The 17191-nt window shown below is 46.3% G+C and overlaps 1 protein-coding gene across 2 annotated transcripts in view; it reads right to left on the bottom strand.

The window, feature by feature from the left end:
- Positions 1–17191, bottom strand: part of SLC24A4 (solute carrier family 24 member 4) — a 256563-nt gene that overhangs the window by 22326 nt on the left and 217046 nt on the right. Inside the window, exon 10 of one of the 2 annotated variants that reach the window (XM_077466747.1) lies at positions 10785–10867. In XM_077466747.1, coding sequence (XP_077322873.1) covers positions 10785–10867 — 83 coding nt within the window. Of the gene's footprint in view, positions 1–10727; positions 10868–17191 lie in introns of both variants that reach the window. The other variant, XM_077466746.1, reaches the window with a different exon arrangement.

The raw sequence follows: 17191 nt of genomic DNA on the forward strand, positions 1-17191 counted from the left end.
TCTGGACAGTGAATGAATGGGAAGTGCTTTGTGCTGAGTGGCTTCCTGTACATTCACAAACTGAAGTATAGTAAACACAGTTTACTATGCTTCAGTTATGAAAGAACACAGTGAGCGAATGTGTTTACTTTGTTCATTTAGAAAAGGAAGGGGTTGGTAAATTACATTGATCAGCCCCTTCCCCCATTCTCCATCCTGAACCCCCCCCCCACAGCAGCCAGGGAGAGGAGAGGAGGGAAGCCATCAGCACTGTGGTGTGGGCAGGGCTGGACTGGGAAAGAAATTTGGCCCTGGACTTCATCCAGACTGGCCCACTTACATTTTGAGTGTCTCATCAGCAGCCCCTTACATCAGAGTGTCTCATCAGCGCCTGCTTACATCAGAGTGTCTCATCGGCACCCCTTACATCAGAGTGTCCCCTGAGCAGCCCCTTACATCAGAGTGTCCCCTGAGCAGCCCCCTTACATCAGAGTGTCCCCTGAGCAGCCCCCTTACATCAGAGTGTCCCATCAGCACCCCTTAAATCAGAGTGTCTCATCAGCGCCCCCTTACATCAGAGTGTCTCATCAGCGCCCTTACATCAGAGTGTCCCATCAGCACCCCCTTACATCAGAGTGTCCCATCAGCGCCCTTACATCAGAGTGTCCCATCAGCGCCCTTACATCAGAGTGTCCCATCAGCGCCCCCTTACATCAGAGTGTCCCATCAGCACCCCTTGTATCAGAGTGTCTCATCAGCGCCCCCTTACATCAGAGTGTCCCATCAGCGCCCCCTTACATCAGAGTGTCCCATCAGCGCCCCCTTACATCAGAGTGTCCCATCAGCGCTCCCTTACATAAGAGTGTCCCATCAGCGCCCCCTTACATAAGAGTGTCCCATCAGCACCCCCTTACATCAGAGTGTCCCATCACCAGCCCCCTTGCATCAGGGTGGCCCACTGAGCCATCGGCCCACCGGGAAACTCCCTGTAGTCCCAATGGCCAGTACATGCCTGGGTGTGGGGATGTAACACGGGGGGGAGTCCAGGCAGTAGGGGCAATCTGCACCGCACAGAGTGACTAGAGGGCGTGCCCAGGAACACCTGCCACACCCTCCTGGGCACACCTATGCTGCTGGCTGCTGATCAGAAGCCATGTGATTGACTCTCAGAGTGGCCACATGATCAGGAGCCCATCCTGCTAGGCCCTGACTAGAAACCATGCGATTGGCTCTCAGAGTGGTGGCATGATCAGAAGCCATGTTGGCGACAGCTCGGTCAGTGAGCTGGGAGTGCGCAGTGGATGCACATGTGCAATAAAGCCCACTTTACTGCCACAATACAGGGATTTCTTCTGCAGCTGTGTAAATGCTTGAGGCATCCGTATTGCAAATGTTTGTTTTAATTAGGGATGCACCAATACCATTTTTTTTTTTACATTGAGTACCAATACTTTTTTTTTTTTTAGTACTCGCCGATACCAATAACCGATACCTACCGCAACTGTTTTGTTTTCACTTCAACTGTCCACAATGGTACAAAGCATTGAAAAGTTATTTACAAATAAAATAAATAGATTTTTGTTTTTAAATTTGCACTTTTTCAATAGTATTCCTTTAGTCGACTAAAATGTTTTATTCGTTTTAGTCAACTAAATTAACACTGTGTGAAATGTGTAAATATATATGTTAATATATATGTGCAAAAATATTCACTAACAAAGCAAACAAAAAAAAAAGTTTTAATTGTTTATCATTTATAAAATAGATGTGAACAAAAAAAAAAAAAGCAGGAAATAATAATTAAATGGAGGAGAATAGGGAGTTAATTAAGGCTGATTAGAGTAAATTAAGGGGTTAAACTTAGGAACATTCGTTCATCCCTCTGATCTGCAGATGAAGAAACAGAAAGATACAAAAGGAAACAATGTTTCTTTTCATTTTAGTGTTTCAGCAGCTGAGCAATGTTGTTAATATACATTGCCAGCTGCTTTATTTTTTTTTCACAGCTCCAATTACTGGACTTCTTTAACCACTTCAGCCCCGGAAGAATTTACCCCGGAAGAATTTACCCCCTTCCTGACCAGAGCACTTTTTGTGATTCGGCACTGCGTCGCTTAAACTGACAATTGCGTGGTGGGGACGTGGCTTCCAAACAAAATTGATGTCCTTTTTTTTCCTCACAAATAGAGTTTTCTTTTGGTGGTATTTGATCACCCCTGCGGTTTTTATTTTTTGCGCTATAAACAAAAAAAAGAGCAACAATTTTGAATAAAACGCATTATTTTTTACATTTTGCTATAATAAATATCTCCCCAGAAATATATATAAAAAACTTTTTTCTCCTCAGTTTAGGTGCGTTTGAAAAAAAAAAAATCGCAATAAGCGTTTATTGATTGGTTTGCGCAAAAGTTATAGTGTTTACAAAATAGGATATAGTTTTATGGCATTTTTATTCATTTTATTATAATTTTTTTTGTACTAGTAATGGCGGCGATCAGAGATATTTGTCATGACTGCGACATTATGGCGGACACATCGGACATTTTTGACACATTTTTGGAACCATTGTCATTTATACAAATGCACTGATTCCTGTGTAAATGACACTTGCAGTGAATGGGGTTAACCACTAGGGGGCAGTGTATGGGTCAAGTGTGTCCTGGGGAGTGTTTCTAACTGTGGGGGGGGGGGCGTGGCTACGTGTGAAACATCACTGATCTCTGCTCCTGATCACAGGGAGCAGAGATCAGTGACACTGTCACTAGGCAGAATGGGGAGATGCTTGTTTACATTAACATCTCCCCGTTCTTCCTCCCCGTGAGGAGATCGCGGGTATCCCCACAGCGATCGAGTCCACGGGTCCCGTGACCCAACTCACTGAGCTTGCCTGCTGGCCACCTCTTAAAGGGCCACGTATAGGTACATTAGTTTGCCTGTACGACCCCTTCTGCCGACGTATATCGGCGTGAGGCGGTCAGCAAGCGGTTAGCGCTTCAGCTGTCAACAGGGGAGACCCACTGACAGCTCAAAGAACCGAGCCTGAAAGTATCGGTTTCACGTATGGGTGCATTTGCAGGAGTGCCGATACCTGTGCAAATACTCGGTATCTGCACCGATACCGATACTAGTATCAGTGCAACCTTAGTTTTAATGGAAAGACCTCCGAAGAGTGCGGTCAGCAATAGACATGGGACAGAGGAGCAGCAAAGTGCAGTCACTGCGCAGGAGAAATAAGCAGGAAGCCGAGGCTGCCTATGTAATGAACAAACACCACATCTATTATAAACTGTACATAGAAAATGGTTAATAAAACATTAAAATCACTCGATACAACTAGAGACATTCAGCTGAGATGTAATTCATTGTAAGAGAAATGTAAAATTCATAGGAAGCAGGACATCCGGGGCCCCTGATCCTATTACTCACTACCATGAGGGCCCCGTGACTTCTGATACAACTTTTGATAACTATGCAGAAGCCAACTTCCTATTTTACGTTCTATTTGCAGCTGGCGCTCCCCACTCGTTCTTGTGAAATCGATGAGAATTTGCTTGGGATTGCCAAAACGGAGGTGACGGCGTGGGGTGTTCGTGTACCATCCCCCGGTGGGAACTGTCACTCACAGAGATAACAGGATCTGCCTGTCCTGCTTTGGGGACCATCCGCGACGCAGCCAAGGGAAAACACATCAATCGCTAAATACTTTGGGGTGCATTTATGGAAAAATAATTGCAGAGATTATCATCTTGGGCAACATTAAATGTTATTAGGCTGATTTTCTCTCCAGGTCGAATGTCATTCGTTCATACAGAATACAGTGATTCAGGAAAATACAATGTTATGGCCACTAGATGGAGCTGATGACCATTTGAAATGAATACTTACTGTGATCGTCAGCTCCATCTTGTGGCCATAATGCAGTATTTTCCTGGCTCAGCCATTCTATATGAATTAATAAGAGAGCTGTTCATCCTGCATGTCATTGCTGCCGCCTCCTCTTATGGGGGCATCTACAGTCTGTGATCCACCCCTCCCCTTACCTCCCTATATTCCTCACTCCCTCTATTCTGTATGAATGAATAAGAGGTCTGGTCAACTTGTAAAACTGCTTTTACATTAATTCTGTAAAAATGGGGGCAAAATCAAATGCTATTAGGGCCATTTTCTCTCCAGGTCAAATGTCTGCCTTCATGCAGAATAAAGTGAATCAGAAAAATACCGCGCTATGACCACTAGATGGTGCTGATCAGGGCTCAAAATTTCAAGTCCTGAGCTACTAGCCAGGCCTTAAAGTGGTTGTAAACCCTTACAACACACTTTGACCTACAGGTAAGCCTAGATTAAGGCTTACCTGTAGGTCCAAGAAATATCTCCTAAATCTATACTGTTTAGGAGATATTTGCCTGAAGACAGGCATCGCTGTCTACGGCGCATGCGCCGTAGACAGTGGCGCGCAGGCGCACTGAGCACGGGATTTTCAGCGACGGAGATGCCGCGTGTGTCGGCTCCCGTGCGTATGCGCGGGAGTGACGTCATCGCGGCTTCGCCGAATGACAGCGGCGAAGCTGTGAGACCCCACCAAGAAGATGGATGCGCCGGACTACAGGGGACAGCGGTGACTTCGCTGGCTCCTGTGTCAGGTAAGTGACACATAATGGACTACTATGCGATGCGATGCGATGCGATGTGATGCATAGTAATCCATTATGCTTTGCCTTTGCAGGGAATGAAAGAGGAAGTAAACTCATCAGGGTTTACTTCCTCTTTAAGGGTTCATCACCCCCAGTTGCCATACCCAGCCCCAACCATGCCACCGCTCCTGAACACGCACTCATAAATTATCTCATGAAATTACACTTTAATGTTTTATGCAGATTAAAGTTTCAAAAATAAATATTAACAACAACTTTATCAGTGCCCTTCAGTGCAGCTTCACTAGTGCCCAAAAATACAGCCTGACCAGTGCCGTCAGTACAGTCTCATCTGTGCCAGTCAATACAGCGTCACCTGTGCCTGTCAATACAGCCTCACCTGTGCCCGTCAGTACAGTCTCACGGGTGCCCATCAATACAGCTTCACCTGTGCCCATCAATACAGTTTTACCTATGCCCATCAATACACCTGTGCCAGTCTATACAGACTCACCTGTGCCTGTCAATACAGCCTCACCTGTGCCTGTCAATACAGCCTCACCTGTGCCCATCAATACAGCTTCACCTGTGCCCGTCAATACAGTCTCACCTGTGCCCATCAATACAGCCTCCCCTGTGCCCATCAGTACGGCCTCACCTGTGCCTGTCAGTACAGACTCACCTGTGCCCATTAATACAGTCTCACTTGTGTCTGTCAGTACAGTCTCACCTGTGCCCATCAATACAGTCTCACCTGTGCCCATCAACACAGTCTTACCTGTGCCCAACATCAATACAGCCTCACCTGTGCCCACCATCAATACAGCCTCACCTGTGCCTCTCAGTACAGTCTCACCTGTGCCTCTCAGTACAGTCTCACCTGTGCCTGTCAATACAGTCTCACCTGTGCCTGTCAATACAGCCTCACCTGTGCCCGTCAATACAGCTTCACCTGTGCCCGTCAATACAGTCTCACCTGTGCCCGTCAATACAGCCTCGCCTGTGCCCATCATTACAGCCTCGCCTGTGCCCGTCAATACAGCCTCGCCTGTGCCCGTCAGTACGGCCTCACCTGTGCTTGTCAGTACAGACTCACCTGTGTCCATCAATACAGTCTCACCTGTGCCCATCAACACAGTCTCACCTGTGCCCAACATCAATACAGCCTCACCTGTGACCACCACCAATACAGCCTCACCTGTGCCTCTCAGTACAGTCTCATCTGTGCCTGTCAATACAGTCTCACCTGTGCCTCTCAGTACAGTCTCATCTGTGCCTGTCAATACAGCCTCACCTGTGCCTGTCAATACAGCCTCACCTGTGCCCGTCAGTAAAGTCTCACCCGTGTAGAGGAAGAGTCGAACTAGCCGATCATCAGAGAGCGTGGATTGCCTGCTGTAACAGCTTGCATTTGAATTGCTGGGTTCCTGGCTCCGCTCATGTCCAAAAAGTCCCGCCTCCTCGCCCTGTGCTGCTAACGTCAAATCAAACAGGCCCGCCGGGCGGAAGGTGGGACTGTGTGCCGTGAGCGGCGCAGGGCAAGGAGGCGAGACTGTGTGACGTGAGCAGCGCAGGGCGAGAAGGCGGGACTGTGTGCCATGAGCGGGCAGGGCAAGGAGGCAGGACTGTGTGACGTGAGCAGTGCAGGGCGAGAAGGCGGGACATGTGTGACGTCAGCGGTGCAGCTGTTACAGAGCACAATCCCCGCTCTCTGATGATCGGCCAGCTCGACTCTTCCTCCCTTCCCCTGGCTGGGAGAACAGCCCCTTTTCAATCCGAGGCAGCTCGCCAGCCCTCATTTTCCACTCGCAAAATGAGAGTAGGCGAGTGGAAAATTTGAGGGCTGGAGCTGATGCCCATAGGAAATGAATACTGATTGTGATAGCTCCATCTAGTGGCCATAATATGGTATTTCCTGATTCACTCTATTCTGTATGAATGAATGACAGAGCTGGAGAACTTCATGTACATTCATACGAATGAGGGAAAAAGCAAATTAATAAAAAAAATATACCACATTATGGCCACTAGGTGGAGCTGATAATCATAGCAAATTATTATTTCTGTGGTCAGCTAAATGAGAGTAGGTGAGTGGAAATTTTGAGGGCTGGTCCTGGAGCTGATGATCATAGGAAATAACTACTGATTGTGATCTTTGGCTCCATCTTGTGGCCATAATGCAGTATTTTCCTGATCCACTGCATCCTGCATGAATGAATGACAGAGCTGGGAAACTGCGTGTACATTCGTATGCATCAGAGAAAAATCAAATGTTATTAGGGCCATTTGCTCTCCAGGTGAAATGACTACCTCCATGCAGAAAAAAGTGAATCAGAAAAATACCGCATTATGGCCACTAGATGGAGCTGATTATCATAGCAAATGAATACTTACTGTGATCTTCAGCTCAGTATAGTGTTGCTATTGTCCTTACGCATTCTATTCTCTGTGAATGACTAACATTCGACCTGCAAAAGAGAATAGCCTAATAACATTCATTTTTGTCCGCATAGGCACAGAATGAATGGTAGTTTAATGGGATGAATATGTGTTTATTTACCTTCTTTAGCTTTTAGATTTTGGTTAAAGAGACCCTGTCACCAATTTAAACTGTGTTTTTTTTTTAATTATTATTATTAAATAAACAAAAAAAGACTGATTTAAAAAAAAAAAATAAACAATATTTTTTACTTTCTGCTTTAACCACTTGACCTCCGGAAGATTTACCCTCCACCCGTTAATGACCAGGACATTTTTGTGATTCCACACTGAGTTACTGACAATTGCGCGGTCATACAACGCTGTACACAAATAAAATTGATGTCTTTTTTTCCCCCACAAATAGAGCTTTCTTTTGGTGGTATTTGATCACCTCTGCGTTTTTTTTTTTGTTTTTTTTTGCGCTATAAACAAAAAAAAAAGTGACAATGTTGGAAAAAAAATTATAATATTTTTTACTTTCTGCTTTAAAATATCCAATAAAAAAAATGTAAAAAAAAATCAAATGTCTTCATAAATTTAGGCCAATCTGTATTCTGCTACATATTTTTGTTAAAAAAAAAAAAAAAAATCCCAATAAGTTTATATTGATTGGTTTGCGCAAAAGTTATCGTGTCTACAAAACAGAGGAAATTTTTATGGAATTTTTTTTATTTCAGGACTGTGGTGTTGCGGGGGAGAAATTGGGCACCTAACTGACACTTTTTGGCACAGTTAACCCTTTATTTGCCCCTGATGTTCAACCCCCTTCCCAGCCAGTGTCATTAGTAGACTAAGGGCCGGTTCACACTGCAGGCGCGGCGAGGCGTCTCCGACTTGCCTCGCCGCGACCTGCGGCGGCCTCGGCGGCGACTTGCAGAGGACTTCTGTATAGAAGTCAATGCAAGTCGCCCCCCGAAGTCGCCCAGAAGTAGTACAGGAACCTTTTTTCTGAGTCGGAGCGACTCGAGTCGCTCCTCTCAGAACGGTTCCATTGTACAGAACGGGGGCGACTTGCGGGAGCGAGGCGAGGCGAGTCGTGTCGCCTCGCATCGCCCGCTGTGTGAACCGGCCCTAAGACTAGATTAGTAGTGCATATTTTTATCACTGATCACTGTATTGGGCCCCTTTCACACTGCCGCAACCACGATTTCGCTACGCGTTTTTTTTTTTTTGCCATTTTTCTCAGTTGCAATTTGCTGCCATTTTTCCTGCGATTTCAGGGAATGCCTGTGTAAACTTGAGGTCTATGGACCTCAACTCGCATGACAAGTCGTACCCCATGATTTCCAATGAGTACCGTTCATATTTGTGCGACTTCAAGTCACACCGATTTCAAAGTACTCCCTGTACTTTGCTACGACTTTGATGCGAGTTGAGGTCCATAGACTTCAAGTTTTCACAGGCATTCCCTGAAATCGCAGAAAAATAGTGGCAAAAATCGCAACTGAGAAAACGCAGGGGGAAAAAAAAAACTGTAGAAAAAATATGCACTGTCACTGTACTAATGACACTTGCTGGGAAGGGGTTAAACATCAGGGGCGAGCAAAGGGTTAACTGTGTGTCTAGCCAGGGTTTATGGGTACTGTGTGAGGTGCTTTTACTAGGGGGAAGTGATGGATTTTATTCCCTGCTTTGCAGGAACACAAGAGCCATCACTACCCCCGTGTCAGGATAGTACTCTGCCTTATTTACAGTTACAGTTATTTATAGTTCTGTGCCTCTGCCCGACGATCGGCGTGTGCCGGTGGGCATCTATTGGCCGGCACCCACTGATCTGCTTGTTTTGCATCTAATTACAGCACAGCCGTGGGACCAGCATTGCACCCTACCCAGGAGTGCCAGATCCCCTACTAGGTACGTGATCCAGCCATATGTATAGTGGGGACTCAAATCGCACAGCACTGAATCGCATGTGATTTTCACGGGAAGATGCAGCGCGCTCCTCTGCAATTCATAGTGTGAACTGGCCCTTAAAGTGGTTGTAAACGTTAGGACAGGAAATATGAACAAAGCGTATCCTTCTATAGTGTTTACTTGTCTCATTCCAGAGCACTGAGGGCCAGTTCACACCACATGCAGTCCAGTGCATTTTTTTCTGCATCAAATACACATTGGAAAGTAAGTTATATGCTTTTCAATGGCATAGTTCACACCAGTGCGGTCAATTCCCAGGGCGTTCCAGTTCCAGGAAAAAAAAAAAAAAACGTAAAACATGCTGCATTTTTCCTGCACTGGATTGTACTGGAACGCAGTGAGACACATCACAAACGCACTGGAATCCACTGGAACACATCAAAAACGCACCAAAGAACGCACTGGACCCTAGTATAGTGGGGGAAAAAAAACAGGAAAAAAGAAGAAAAAAAGCACCTGGAATGCATCTGGAAACGCATGAAAAACGCACTGGAACCCGTCAGAAACGCGACAAAAACGCGCATGCAGAAACATATCTGGAACGGATCAGGAGTGTGTTTTTATGGCGTGAACCAGCTCTAAGAAAAAAAGATGGGGGGGGGGGGGGAGAATGTACTGGACTGCACCAAAAATGCATCAAAAACACACTGGAATGCATGCAGAAAAGCATCTGGAACGCATCCAGACTGCAGTTCTATGGTGTGAAATGGCTCGGAGTGTTATTCATGTCTGCTGCCTTCTTCCTCTGCTATCAGCAGGAGTCACTACTGACAAGTTTTCCTGACACCAAGAGAAAAAGGGTGACGGCGGAGGGAGCTCCAACACACAGCCTATGATTGACAGCCTCAGCACTGTTCCTGTGTGAAGGGGGGTGTGTGTCCCTTCTCTCCAATCAGCTCTCAGAGCTCTCTTTACTGAGGTAACGTCAGCTCCACAAAGCTGGGAGATCTGTGTCAAGTCTGCACTGTGAAGTGATGTAGGGAAAGAGAATTTTAGATAAACAGGTACAACTTATGTAGGATGATTTTTAATCCCTTTAATCCCTGTGTATCACCTGAGGATAGTCACTAAAAGTGTCGGCCGGTGGTATATTTTTTTGAGGCCCCCCCCCCCCTGGTCAGTTAGCAGCCCCGCACTAACCCCATCTATGGTGCGGGCAGCGATTCCCTCCGGGCGAAAGGTGGCCATGCATCTCCTCCCTCCTCCTAGGCCAATAGGATCGCTTCTCCTTTCAGCCAATTGGGAAAAGAGTTCTGCTTCCTGATTGGCCAGGAGGAGAATCAGTGTGACAACAGCAAATATTTAGTCACTATTGTCACACAACTGGGTGGGCTCGGGGCACAGTGCTCTGCACCTGTGGCCCCCTTTTTTGAAGCCTATTAAAGCCTCAGGCTCTAGTCACATGCTTCAAAAAATAAAAATAAAACATTGGAATGCATGCGTCCGGCACCCTGCATGTGGATTAGGGGGCGGGACACATGGATAGGGGATGCATTACAGGCCACCGCTGGTCACTTCAATGGGTATATGTAGGAGTTTATAACCACTTTAATGAAACTGAACTATTAATTGAAGATTCTGGAGAAAACAACGCGTTTCAGGGATCTGCATCCCCCTTCATCAGGGCCAGTCAACAAACACATTGAATTTCTGCTGAATTTTATAAGGAATTATTTCTTTGCGGTAGTGGCCAGCTCTTTCCTCGTGTCTGCTTAGTCTTACCTTTCCACAGGAGGGGGGCGGAGGGGTCGTCACACACAGGGTCATAATACACATTACCATCCTGCAGCTCGTTGCCGACTGTGCCGTTCCCCAGGTTTTTCCGCTTGATGGTGAACAGGTGCTGCATCTTCATATTGTATCTATGGAAGGAGAAGAAGGCGTGAGAGATCCCAGAGACTCACTGAGCAGGAAGGAGCCTGCACCCATCAAATACTTCTTCATAGTCTGCAATAAAGTATCGATCGATATATAGAATTTAAATGACTAAAATCTCATAAAAGCTTTAAAGCAGTATTGAACCCTCGGCCGTTTTTAGCTTAAAGTGGTTGTAAACCCTTACAAACCACTTTGACCTACAGGTAAGCCTAGATTAAGGCTTACCTGTAGGTCCAAGAAATATCTCCTAAACCTATACGGTTTAGGAGATATTTCCAAAAACACAGGCAGCGCTGTAGACAGCGGCACGCAGGCGCACTGAGCGCGCCGCTGTCAACGGCGCATGCGCCGTAGACAGCGGTGCCTGTGTTTCTGGAAATATCTCCTAAACCGTAAAGGTGCGCTCATGCGCACGAGAGTGGTGGCTCCCGTGCGCATGAGCGGGAGTGACGTCATCGCGGCTTCCCCGAATGACAGCGCCGGAGCAGCGAGACCCACCGAGAATATGGAGGCTCCGTACACAAGGGGACAGCGGTGACTTCGCTGGCTCCTGTGTCAGGTAAGTGACACATAATGGACTACTATGCGATGTGATGCGATGCGATGCAATGCGATGCATAGTAGTCCATTATGCTTTACCTTTGCAGGGAATCAAAGAGGAAGTAAACTCATCAGGGTTTACTTCCTCTTTAACACTTCAAATCAGGGCCGGGAGGTGGGCAGGAGCGGCGCTTGCCCTGGGCACTGTGGTATCATGTGAGGTGTGTGTGGGGGGGGGGGGGGGGTACAAGGAGAAAATTCGTAAATTTGAAAATCCGAAAATAAGAAAGAAAATCCCAAAATTTGAAAGAATAACTAACTAATAATAATAACTATTAAATTATAGGAATTGTAATTTCCTTTCAAATTTGGCTGTTAGTGAACGTAACGAATTCATAAAAATTTACGAATTATTCGCAATAACGAATGCCGCAAACAAATGGAATGGAATAAATTATTAATAAATAATAATAATAATAAAAAGAGATTGGGAGAAGGGGATTTGTGTTGGAAGGGGAAATTTGGGGGGCAGCAGGGGGTAGTGTTTTTCTAGGAGGGGAATTTTTTTGGGGGGGATTGCTAACAGTGGTGATTTAGGGGGATTTTTGTTGGAAGGGGGAAGAAGATTTGTGCTAAGAGGGGGGATTTGGGGGGCATTTAGACTGGGAGTGGTACATTTGAAGTGGCGAAGAAGATGTGTACTAGGAGGGGGAATTTTATTGGTAGAGGGGTGATTTTTTTGGGGGGGGGGGGCATTTGAGCTGGGGGACTTGAGGGATGGGGGGGCAAAGATTTGTGCTGACAGGGGGAATTTCAGCGGGGTAGCAGATTTGTACTTGGCAGGGGGTAGACATGTGCACTGCCGAAAAAATTGTTAGTTTTCGTTTCATTCGTTTTTGTTTTTTTTTCATTTTCCTGGTCATTCGTTATGATCGTGATTCATAAATTTGTAAATTTGAAACAAAAATCAAAAAATTAGAAAGAATAACTATCTAACTAATAATAATAATAATCATTAAATTATAGGTATTGGAATATCCTTTCAAATTTGGTGTAACGAATACGAATTTATCCGAAGTTACGAATTATCCGAAATAAGGAATGCTGCATCTAATTAATTATTAATAAATAATAATAAAAAGTTTTTATTATTATTAATTAGTTCTGTTCCATTTGTTTAGATGTGGCATTCGTTACATTCACTAACAGACAAATTTGAAAGGAAATTCCAATATCTATAATTTAATAGGTAGTAATAGTTCAATTATTACTTATTATTTTAGATTTTTGCATTTACAGGTTTTTGGATTTTCGAATTTACAAATTTACGTCATCTGTCACCTGTCACATATCATCTGTCACCTGTCACATGTCATCTGTCACCTGTCACATGTCATCTGTCACCTGTCACATGGGCATTTCATAGACATTTCAGCAGAAGGTAACATTGTTTGGAATAAAAAAAAAAAGATCAGCTGCCAGCAGGGGGCAGGAGAGCACTATGATCTGTTTGTTGGTGGGTGCTACAATATGAACATCTATCCAATAGAATATCATATCAGCAGCAATTATTTATTTATCCAATTACTGACACAGGGAGAGAAAAATCCTTCATCTTCCTCCAACTTATCACACCACACATGGTAGGACCAGAGAGCATGAAACACGTGTTTTATGGAATTGTATTTCCCTCTTTCTCTCACTATCTTTTTCTCTATTGATCATCTTTCTCTCTCAATTAGATAGATAGATAGATAGATAGATAGATAGATAGATAGATAGATAGATAGATAGATAGATAGATAGATAGATAGATAAATAGATAAAAAGATAGATTGATAGATAGAGAGAGAGAGAGAGAGAGAGAGAGAGAAAGAACGCGGTAGATGTCTGTCTATCTATCTCTTTCTTTCTCTCTCTCTATCTAATGATAGACAGATAGATAGATAAATGATAGACAGATAGATAGATAGATAGATAGATAGACAGATAGATAGATAAAAAGATAGATTGATAGATAGATAGATAAAAAGATAGATTGATAGATAGAGAGAGAGAGAGAGAAAGAACGCGGTAGATATCTATCTATCAATCTATCTTTTTATCTCTCTCTCTCTCTCTCTCTCTATCTATCAATCTTTTTCTCTCTATATAATCTATCAATCTATCTCCCTCTTTTTCTCTATTATCTTGGTCTTGTCTCTGCAGCCTTCCTGATGTTTTCTGTAGTGGGTGGAGCCTACTGGGCCCCTCCCACAGCTCTGCTCTCTCTCCTTGTGCAGAGTGACTGGTCCCGTCTCCGCCCCCCTCCTGTCGTTTTCTTAGTGGGTGGAGCCTACTGGGCCCCTCCCACAGCTCTGCTCTCTCTCCTTGTGCAGAGTGACTGGTCCCGTCTCCGCCTCCCTCCTGACGTTTTCTTAGTGGGTGGAGCCTACTGGGCCCCTCCCACAGCTCTGCTCTCTCTCTCCTTGTGCAGAGTGACTGGTCCCGTCTCCGCCTCCCTCCTGTCGTTTTCTTAGTGGGTGGAGCCTACTGGGCCCCTCCCACAGCTCTGCTCTCTCTCCTTGTGCAGAGTGACTGGTCTCGTCACCGCCCCCCATCCTGTTGTTTTCTTAGTGTGTGGAGCCTACTGGGCCCCTCCCACAGCTCTGCTCTCTCTCCTTGTGCAGAGTGACTGGTCCCGTCTCCGCCCCCCATCCTGTCGTTTTCTTAGTGGGTGGAGCCTACTGGGCCCCTCCCACAGCTCTGCTCTCTCTCCTTGTGCAGAGTGACTGGTCCCGTCTCCGCCCCCCATCCTGTCGTTTTCTTAGTGGGTGGAGCCTACTGGGCCCCTCCCACAGCTCTGCTCTCTCTCCTTGTGCAGAGTGACTGGTCCCGTCTCCGCCCCCTCCTGTCGTTTTCTTAGTGTGTGGAGCCTACTGGGCCCCTCCCACAGCTCTGCTCTCTCTCCTTGTGCAGAGTGACTGGTCCCGTCTCCGCCCCCCATCCTGTCGTTTTCTTAGTGGGTGGAGCCTACTGGGCCCCTCCCACAGCTCTGCTCTCTCTCCTTGTGCAGAGTGACTGGTCCCGTCTCCGCCCCCCATCCTGTCGTTTTCTTAGTGGGTGGAGCCTACTGGGCCCCTCCCACAGCTCTGCTCTCTCTCCTTGTGCAGAGTGACTGGTCCCGTCTCCGCCCCCTCCTGTCGTTTTCTTAGTGGGTGGAGCCTACTGGGCCCCTCCCACAGCTCTGCTCTCTCTCCTTGTGCAGAGTGACTGGTCTCGTCTCCGCCCCCCATCCTGTCGTTTTCTTAGTGTGTGGAACCTACTGGGCCCCTCCCACAGCTCTGCTCTCTCTCCTTGTGCAGAGTGACTGGTCCCGTCTCCGCCCCCCATCCTGTCGTTTTCTTAGTGGGTGGAACCTACTGGGCCCCTCCCACAGCTCTGCTCTCTCTCCTTGTGCAGAGTGACTGGTCCCGTCTCCGCCCCCCTCCTGTCGTTTTCTTAGTGGGTGGAGCCTACTGGGCCCCTTCCACAGCTCTGCTCTCTCTCCTTGTGCAGAGTGACTGGTCCCGTCTCCGCCCCCCTCCTGACGTTTTCTTAGTGGGTGGAGCCTACTGGGCCCCTCCCACAGCTCTGCTCTCTCTCCTTGTGCAGAGTGACTGGTCTCGTCTCCGCCCCCCATCCTGTCGTTTTCTTAGTGGGTGGAGCCTACTGGGCCCCTCCCACAGCTCCGCTCTCTCTCCTTGTGCAGAGTGACTGTTCTCGTCTCCGCCCCCCATCCTGTCGTTTTCTTAGTGGGTGGAGCCTACTGGGCCCCTCCCACAGCTCTGCTCTCTCTCCTTGTGCAGAGTGACTGGTCTCGTCTCCGCCCCCTCCTGTCGTTTTCTTAGTGGGTGGAGCCTACTGGCCCCACCCAAGGCTCTGCTCTCTGGACAGGCTGTGTACAGCACAAGAATGATGTCACTGCTACTTTTACAAGGTGATATCTGAGTTTGCAAAGGTTTTTGGTGTACACAACGTGGATTTATGTTCTTTTTGACTTTTGAGAAAGATTTATGTACACACGATCGGAATTTTGGTCGGAAAAAGCTCTGATGGTTTTCCTGACGGAATTCCGATGGGATTTCCCTCAAGCTGTCTTGCGTACACACGGTCACACCAAATTCCAACCGCCAAGAACGCGGTGATGTACAATGCGTACGATGGGACTAAAAAAAGGAAGTTCAATAGCCAGTAGCCAATAGCTTCCATCTCATAGTTGAATCTGAGCATGCGTGGGTTTTTGCGTTCAGATTTTCCGTCGTAAAAATTGAGAACATGCTCTCAAATTTTTGCTGGGGGGGAATTTGGCCAGCTAAATTCCAATGGAGCATACACACGGTCGTATTTTCCGATTAAAAGCTCTCATTTGCTGGCCGAAATTTCGATCGTGTGTATGTGGCATTAGGCCCCTTTCACACTGGGGTGCTTCTAAACTATCAGTAAAACACTGAGCTCGTTTGAAGAGCTTTCCATTCATTTTAATGGAGAGGGGCGTTTTTTCACTGCCCTGCCAGCGCACTGCCCCAGTGTGAAAGCATTCATTGATTTTAATGGAAATAGGTTTTCGTGAGCTTTTTTTTTTTTGTGTGTGAAAGGGGTCTTAGTGCGATTGCTTAGGGGGAGATTTGGGGTTCACTTCCACTTTAAATAACATATTTATGAAGCAGCAAATTTGATATTCACCAAACATTCCCTGTTGTGTGTTATATGTGAATGTTTGGTGAAAGTCACATTCACCCCCCCCCCCCCCCCCATATGTGATGTAAGTATTGTGGAATTATCTTATAATAGAACAAAGAAGTGGAAATGATGGAAAGTTCTAAAGATAGTTGTTTTTTTTCCAGAATGTACTCCGTATAATCCGGCTTGGCCTGTGTCCTGGAAGGTTCTCCGGCTCTGCGGCACATGAAGGGTGGCTGATTTAGCCACGCACAGAATTAAACCCTGAGAAGCCTCTTACGCTCCGTTATGACATAATCGGCGGTTATGGTTTTTAAGCTGAAATGAGATGTATCCCTCACTTCACACTGATGTCATCTTCTCCCCTCCCCCTCCAACCCCACTACCCCCCTAACCCCAACCCAAGAACAATTCCCATAGAAGAGTTACTTTATATAGAAGAAAAATTCTCAGTGACGGATATTCATGAAATAGATGATAGAATGAGATCCAAACTCCAACCAAAATGTATATTTTGATGTTTTAGACAGATTGGGGGTCACACGTCCCCCAGACCCAGGAACTCAGCACAGGGATGGTGGGAACCCCTCATAATGGGCACAGCAGATGTACAGACCCGGGAACTCAGCATAGGGATGGTGGGAACCTCTCATAATGGGCACAATGGGTGTACAGACCCGGGAACTCAGCATAGGGATGGTGGGAACCTCTCATAATGGGCACAGCGGGTGTACAGACCCGGGAACTCAGCATAGGGATGGTGGGAACCTCTCATAATGGGCACAATGGGTGTACAGACCCGGGAACTCAGCACAGGGATGGTAGGAAATCATCATAATGGCCACAGAAGGTCTACAGACCTGGGAACTCAGGACAGGGATGATTGGAATCCCTCATAATGGGCACAGCAGATGTACAGACCCGGGGTGTCAACAATTTTGAGAGACAGAAGAAACCATCAGAGGGTTTATCTCTCCATCATCTACCAAGCAATACCAATGTCAGTTTGAGTTGGATCAACCCATGACTTTTCCAAAGTAACAAACATTAATGTGGAATTCCAGATT

The sequence above is a fragment of the Lithobates pipiens genome, unplaced genomic scaffold (assembly GCF_037356315.1).
Source record: "Lithobates pipiens isolate NorthernLeopardFrog02 unplaced genomic scaffold, aLitPip1_a1.2 Scaffold_37, whole genome shotgun sequence".
In the NCBI taxonomy this organism is placed as follows: domain Eukaryota; kingdom Metazoa; phylum Chordata; class Amphibia; order Anura; family Ranidae; genus Lithobates; species Lithobates pipiens.